Raw genomic sequence first — 7,919 nt, 5'->3', positions numbered from 1 at the left:
AAGCAAATAATCCAATTAAAAAATGGGCAGAGGGGCTGAACAGACAGTTCTCCAAAGAAGAAATTCAGATGGCCAACAGACACATGAAAAGATGCTCCACATTGCTAGTTATCAGAGAAATGCAAATTAAAACAAGATATCACCTCACCCCATTAAGGATGGCCACCATCCAAAAGACAAACAACAACAAATGTTGGCGAGGTTGCGGAGAAAGGGGAACCCTCCTACACTGCTGGTGGGAATGTAAATTAGTTCAACCACTGTGGAAAACAATATGGAGGTTCCTCAAAATAGACTTACCATTTGACCCAGGAATTCCACTTCCAGGAATTTACCCTAAAGATGCAGCACTCCAGTTTTAAAAAGACAGGTACACCCCTATGTTTATTGCTGCACTATTTACAATAGCCAAGAAATGGAAGCAACCTAAGTGTCCATCAGTAGATGAATGGATAAAGATGTGGTACATATACACAATGGAATATTATTCAGCCATAAGACAAATCCTACCATTTGCAACAACATGGATGGAGCTAGAGGGTATTATGCTCAGGGAAATAAGCCAAGTGGAGAAAGACAAATACCATATGATTTCATTCATCTGTGGAGTATAAGAACAAAAGAAAAACTGAAGGAACAAAACAGCAGCAGAATCACAGAACCCAAGAATGGACTAACAGGTACCAAAGGGAAAGAGACTGGGAAGAATGGGAGGGTAGGGAGGGATAAGGGTGGGGAAGAAGAAAGGGGGTATTATGATTAGCATGTATAATGTGAGGGGTGGGGTGTTGGTAGCCATACCTGCCGCACCCAAAAATGGCGCCCAGCTTGAGAAAAAGTTGTAGGCAAAACAAAGTCTACTTCTGGATAATCCTGCCACTTCCTGGCCGCATACCACATGCTAATTAGACCTTCACCTGCTAACCAATTGGCGTATCGTAGCAGCTATGCTAATGAAGCATCACAGGCAGCGCGCAATCAGCTTGGAGCATGAGAACTATATAGCTAGCCCAGTCTTTCCCTTTGGGTCCTTCCCCTGATGATTGTATCACAAAAGAGCTGAAGATTAAAGCTTTCTGCAGAAGAATCCTGCTGTTGTTGCGTGCTGTTCTTGCCGGCGAGGACGGGGCGTGCGACAAGTGGTGCCGAAACCTGGGAACCAGAACATCACCGGCACAGGGAGGACCCTTCAGACATCTGGAGAGGATTCAGAACTGCAGGACGGAAGAAAGCCCGGAGAGGTAAGTTCCGAGAGACGCGCTTTTAAGGGTGGTGGCTGATGGTTCTCTGTAAATAAAGAGGCACCATGGGAAACGCACCATGGTTAGTCTCAGCATTACAGGCAGTTCTCAAAGAGCGAAATTTGAAGGTCTCCACCAAAGTTTTAGGATCATTTGTAAAAGAAGTAGACCGTGTTGCCCCCTGGTTTATCTGTTCAGGGTCCCTCTCCATCCCGAGCTGGGACAAGTTAGGGAAAGATCTTGATAGAGAGGAAGAAGAGGGACACTTGAGAGGAGGCACTAGACCACTATGGAAACTGATTAGAGCTTGCCTGCAGGATGAAAAGTGTGAAAAGGTGATAAAAGCAGGTCAGAGAGCCTTGTCAGACATCCAAGAAAGTATGTCAGAAACGGAACGGGAGACAGAGCTAGCTCGCGGCCGAAAAGGGGCCGCTAAAACGAAAGTTAAAAAGCCCCAGAATGAGGGAGAGAGCCCGTCCAGGGCAAAAGCGAAAGAGCCCCGAGAAGCAGGTGACGACCGCCTCGGAGAAAATAGCAAATACCCCTGGAAAGAGTTGAGGGAACTCCAACTTTCCAATAGGGAATCAGAATATGAATTAATGTCCTCGGAACAGGAGGAAGAGACCAGAGTCTCTAGAACTGCTAAGTGCAAAGGTACAGAGGCCAGCAATACGGAGACGCAAACTAAAGGGAAAATGAAAGTGAGACGCTCCTCATCGCCCTTAGCCCCGCCGCCCTATGCGAGCGGCGCACATTCCTTCTGTGCTCCGGAGGATTTAAGGGCAATTAGACAGATGTTCCCTGTAATCGAAGACAATGGAGCACGTGCCCATCAGCCCCTAACCTATAAAGAAGTCAAAGACCTAGCAGAGGCCATTCGGACCTATGGAGTCAGTGCTAATTACACCCTAGCACAAATTGAGAGGCTGGCAGAAACAGCTATGACGCCCTCGGACTGGCAGTACGTAGCAAAAGCCTGTCTTTCTAGCATGGGGCAGTATATAGAATGGAAAGCATTGTGGCATGATCTTAGCCTGACACAAGCACGCACCAATGCTGCTGAGGGACAGCCCGTGTGGAATTTTGACATGTTAACAGGTCAAGGACAGTGGGTTGCTAACCAGACCGCCTTCCCCGTACAAGTGTATGCGCAGATAAATGCGTGCGCAGCCAAAGCGTGGAAGGCTCTCACTAACAAAGGGGAGGTTTCAGGCAATTTGACGAAGATTATTCAAGGGCCAAGCGAGCCATTCTCAGACTTTGTTGCTCGCATGATGGAAGCTGCAGGCCGAGTGTTTGGAGATCAAGAACAGGCCATGCCCCTCATCCAACAACTAGTGTTTGAACAGTGCACCAGAGAATGCAGACAGGCAATTACCCCCTGGAAGCAGAAAGGATTGACTGCTTGGTTGAAAGCTTGCAGGGAGGTAGGAGGGCCCCTCACCAATGCAGGCCTAGCTGCCGCTATATTGCAGAGTCATAGACAAGCTAAGAACCTTAATAGGAATGTTAAGTGTTTTCAATGTGGGAAATTAGGACATATAAGGAGAGAATGTAGAAGCCCAACTTTAGAGCACACAACCCAAAAGACCCCTGGATTGTGCCCTAAGTGCAAAAAAGGCAGACATTGGGCCAATGAATGCCGATCTGTTAAAGACATAGAAGGGAAACCCTTAGAGTCGCCAAAAAACTCCCAGAGGGGCCCCCGCCGCCAGGGCCCGCAAATATATGGGGCAACCAGTACACAAGTATCATTTGGGAGCAACCAAGCCCCCCGAGGAGAGCCACTCCAGGTTCCGCGGGATTGGACATCCGTGCCACCACCAGAATAGTGTTAACTCCACAGATGGGAGTTCAACCCATCCCCTCAGACTTTAAAGGCCCCTTACCACCAGATACAGTAGGGTTGCTCTTGGGGCGCTCTTCTGCTACCTTGAAAGGCCTTGTAGTCCACCCCGGGGTTATTGATCAAGACTATGAAGGACAGGTAAAAATCATGTGTTCAGCCCCCAGAGGAATCTACCCTATATCCCCAGGAGACCGCATAGCCCAACTCTTAGTGTTGCCTAGTCTCCATGCCAATTATCCAGCTACCACCACGGAGAGAGGAGAAAAGGGCTTTGGTTCCTCTAATTATAACTCAGCCTTTATAGTATTAGATTTAGCAGACAGACCAAAATTGACCCTTAAAATAGAGGGAAAAAGTTTTGAAGGAATCCTAGACACTGGAGCAGATAAAAGTATTATCTCTGCAACCTGGTGGCCCTCCAAATGGCCTATAACACAGTCCTCACACTCTTTACAAGGTTTAGGATATGAGTCTAGTCCTACCATTAGTGCCAAACCATTGAGATGGCAGGCGCCTGAAGGGCAAAAAGGTACAGTTACCCCTTATGTGCTCCCACTACCAGTCAATTTGTGGGGGAGAGATGTTATGCAGGGCCTAGGCCTTAAACTTATTAATGAATACTCCACCCCTGCCCAAGGCATGATGATGGATATGGGATATATTCCTGGTAAAGGACTAGGGAAACACCAACAGGGACGCACAGAGCCTATCCTTCCCAAAGTAAAAAATGACCGTCATGGCCTGGGTTTTTCGTAGGGGCCATTGAAGACGCCATGCCCATACCTTGGCTTACAGAGGAGGCCATATGGGTTCCTCAGTGGCCCCTATCCTCTGAGAAATTAGAAGCAGCTCACCATTTAGTACAAGAACAGCTCCAATTAGGACATTTAGAACCCTCTGTATCTCCATGGAATACGCCCATATTTATAATCAGAAAAAGGTCAGGATCATGGAGATTGCTTCATGACTTGAGAGCAGTAAATGCTCAAATGAGGCTATTTGGACCTGTCCAGCGAGGACTGCCACTTCTCTCTGCTCTACCCAAAGAATGGAAAGTAATCATAATAGACATCAAAGATTGTTTCTTCTCCATACACCTAAACACCAAAGATAGAGAAAGGTTTGCTTTCACCCTGCCAGCTATTAACCATGAGCAACCAGACGCCAGATTTCAGTGGAAAGTCCTCCCTCAAGGGATGGCAAATAGCCCCACCATATGTCAACTGTATGTTCAGCAAGCGCTAGCACCAATTCGCGAAAACTACCCCAAACTGAAAATCATTCACTACATGGATGATATCCTTCTCTGCTCCCCACAATCAGCAGAAGTAGAAGAGGCCTATGTAAAGCTCACTAAATCCCTAGAGACTTGGGGACTGAATATAGCCAGTGAGAAGGTCCAAAAATCTAGTGTTAGCAAATTCCTAGGAGCCACCATTTACACAGATGTAATTTGCCCCCAAAAGCTTGAGATAAGACATGATCAGCTGCGAACTTTGAATGATTTCCAGAAACTCCTAGGAGACATTAATTGGTTGCGGCCATTTTTAAAGATACCTACCACTGACTTGAAACCACTGTTTAAAATCCTAGAAGGAGACTCACAACTAACATCTCCGCGCTCCCTTACACCTGAGGCAGTGCAGGCTATCCATAAGGTAGAACAGGCCTTAATGACAGCACAATTGAATAGGATACAATTAAATGAACCCTTTGAATTATGCATCCTTCCTACTCCGGGACTGCCAACTGCAGTCTTGTGGCAACGAGGGCCACTGCTCTGGATCCATCCCCAAGCCTCTCAGGCTAGAACGATAGAATACTACCCAGCTGCCATAGCCAATCTCGCTCTGAGGGGAGTAAAAAACTCATTTACATATTTTGGGAAAGCTCCAGCAACAATCATAACCCCTTACAATATGGAGCAGATACAAACATTATGTGCTATGAATGATGATTGGGCCATACTTGCTTATAGCTTCTCAGGAACCTTTGATAATCATTTCCCAAAACATCCCCTCATCAATTTTGCTAGAAATCATCCCCTGGTGTTCCCTCGAGTCACTAGCTTAACCCCGTTGCCACATGGAAAGACAGTCTACACAGATGGGTCCAAGACAGGTACAGGTGCCTATGTCCATGATGGCGAAGTTGTAACAAAAAACTATACACCCAATACTCCACAGATAGTAGAATGCCATATAGTTTTGGAAGTACTACAAACCTTTCATGAGCCTTTAAATATTGTGTCAGACTCTAGTTATGTTGTTAATGCAGTTAATTCCCTAGAAGTAGCAGGACTGATCAAAGCATCTAGTTCAGTAGCTACCCTGTTCAAACAAATACAATCGCAATTACTCCTTAGACGCTCTCCTTTATATATGACTCACATTAGAGCACATTCAGGCCTTCCCGGGCCTATGACCCAAGGCAACCACTTAGCAGATCTTGCAACTAGAAGCATAGCTTTCCCTCTGCTAGACCCTGTCGCCACAGCTTCAAAGTTCCACTCACAATTCCATGTCACTGCTGAAATATTGCGCAAGCGGTTTTGCATAACCAGAGCCGAAGCTAGGAACATTGTTCTTAGCTGCCAACACTGCTGCAGTTTTCTTCCCACACCTCATGTTGGGATCAATCCTAGAGGTATTAAGCCTTTACAGGTTTGGCAAATGGACGTAACACATATTTCTTCCTTTGGGAAGCTGAAATATGTACATGTATCTGTAGATACTTGTTCGGGAGTCATATTTGCCTCCCCATTGTCTGGAGAGAAAGTTTCCCATGTCATTCACCACTGTCTTGAGGCTTGGAGCGCATGGGGGTTACCCCAAATCCTCAAAACGGACAATGGTCCCGCCTATACTTCTGCCAAATTTGCTCAATTTTGTCATCACATGGGAATTAAACATATCACTGGTCTTCCTTACAACCCACAGGGTCAAGGGATCGTGGAGCGCGCGAACCGCACTCTCAAATCCTATCTAATTAAACAAAAAGGGGGAATTGAGGACATACCCCCCACACCCAAAACAGCTATAGCCCTAGCACTCTTCACACTCAATTTTTTGAACCTGGATGCTCAAGGCCATACAGCGGCGGACCGCCATAATCAGTGGCCAAAAGACCCACAAGAACTGGTAAAATGGAAGGATGTATTATCTAACCAATGGAAAGGCCCGGATCCAATTATAATAAGATCCAGGGGAGCTGTATGTGTTTTCCCCCAGGGTGAAGAAAACCCCTTCTGGATCCCAGAGCGCCTGACAAGGAAGGTCCTGGACAAAGGAGATGACCTCTCTGTGCCTACTGATCCTGCTCTCGTCGCTGGGAACCCCGATTCAGGGAGTACTGAGATGGGGAATATTGTCTGCCTTCCCTAAGCCTATGCCAGTCCGCTACAATGCAGCAGTGTTTCCACGTTTTTTCACTACTAGCTCGAACATTAACTTGCCATATTTAGCCCTAGACACAGTGACAGCGCCTTTGGGAGAAAACCGGACCTTTGCTACCAAAGGGACGTTATGTTTCACCACTGGTGTGAATTGTACAAACTGCATTCCCCTCACACGGAAAACATATGGCTGGTATGATCCCCATGACCGGTATTCTGACGCCTCCTCTTCCAGAACTGCATTCATTTATGCCGACCTTACCCTTGAAGTTATTTGGATCAATGGTACTTTTGTCCAGCCCCATACTTTTAACATGACCCGTTGCTATAATACAGCCAAGTCCTGTGGCCAGTCTGAAAAGACGACCCAGTCACCGTATTGCCATAGACCCTACCAGCCCAGATATGCCCCCCAGTGTTTGGGAGACTATGAAAGAGAACCATGGCCCTGGACGGAGTGTCAGTCCCGAGTAACTACGTGGGTTGACGAAGCACAGTACTTCTCTTTATCGCCAGATATGTCTAGAGAAACCCTGTGGAGAACCCAGGGAGAGTCTAGCATCTCACAGGACATATCGCTTAACCCATTCCATAAATGGATGCTATGTGGAGCTAACGGGTCATGCACTGACCTTTCTCCCCTTAGTTTTCTCCTGGGAGGGAACAGTAGCGTAGGGAATGTCTCCCTCCTCACAAAGTTGGCAGGAAACATAGCCCCATATAGCGCTAGCATGGTTCAGCGTTACGTTGGAGCAATGAGCATGGGCAACCTCTGTGCTTACCGCCTCTATCAAATTATTAATAACACTGTCTCTCAGACTATCCCGCCTACCCCTGTTTGTCTCCATCCCCCATTCCTGTTTATCCTGTCCAATTATAGTTTTGATCTGTGTTCCAATTCCACCTGCTTTTTATCACAATGTTGGGATGCACGTAAGTATACCAATGCCTTAGTAGCCCGCATTCCTCGTTGGGTCCCTGTCCCAGTAGATGCTCCTGACTCCATGACCTTGTTCCGCGAAAAACGCGACTTTGGCATCACTGCCGTCATAGTAACCATCATGTCTGTGGCTGCAGTGGCTGCCACTGCAACCGCCATTGCCTTGGACACCTCTATAAAAACAGCTACGGAACTCAATGATCTTGCAGAATCAGTGACCTCTGCCCTTGAACGGCAATCCACGCTTGATGGCAAGCTAAAGGGGGGAATAATGGTCCTCAATCAGCGAGTTGACCTTGTAGAAGAACAAATCGATGTGCTGTGGCAATTAGCCCAATTAGGTTGTGAGCAAAAATTTCGTGCTCTCTGCATTACCAGCGTTCAATATGAAAACTTTACGCGAGCAGCTAATCTGTCCCGAGGCCTATTTCGGTATCTTTCAGGAAACTGGTCCCAAGATTTTGAAGGAGCACTAGAAGAGCTACGGCGAGAGAT

The 7,919-nt window shown here is 46.8% G+C and overlaps 1 protein-coding gene across 1 annotated transcript; it reads left to right on the top strand.

Annotated features, from left to right (window-relative positions):
• Positions 1 to 1,840: 1,840 nt before the first annotated feature.
• LOC118932861 (igE-binding protein-like) lies at positions 1,841 to 3,114 on the top strand. The gene has a single exon (XM_036926686.2). It carries the CDS (start codon positions 1,841 to 1,843, stop codon positions 3,071 to 3,073), a length of 1,233 nt encoding a protein of 410 aa, XP_036782581.2. The 3' UTR covers positions 3,074 to 3,114.
• The last annotated feature ends 4,805 nt before the right edge of the window (positions 3,115 to 7,919 follow it).

Source organism: Manis pentadactyla, chromosome 11 (genome assembly GCF_030020395.1).
Source record: "Manis pentadactyla isolate mManPen7 chromosome 11, mManPen7.hap1, whole genome shotgun sequence".
Classification (NCBI taxonomy): Eukaryota; Metazoa; Chordata; class Mammalia; order Pholidota; family Manidae; genus Manis; species Manis pentadactyla.
The sequence above is the reverse complement of the archived record's forward strand: the minus strand, read 5'-3'. Positions and strand labels throughout refer to the sequence as shown.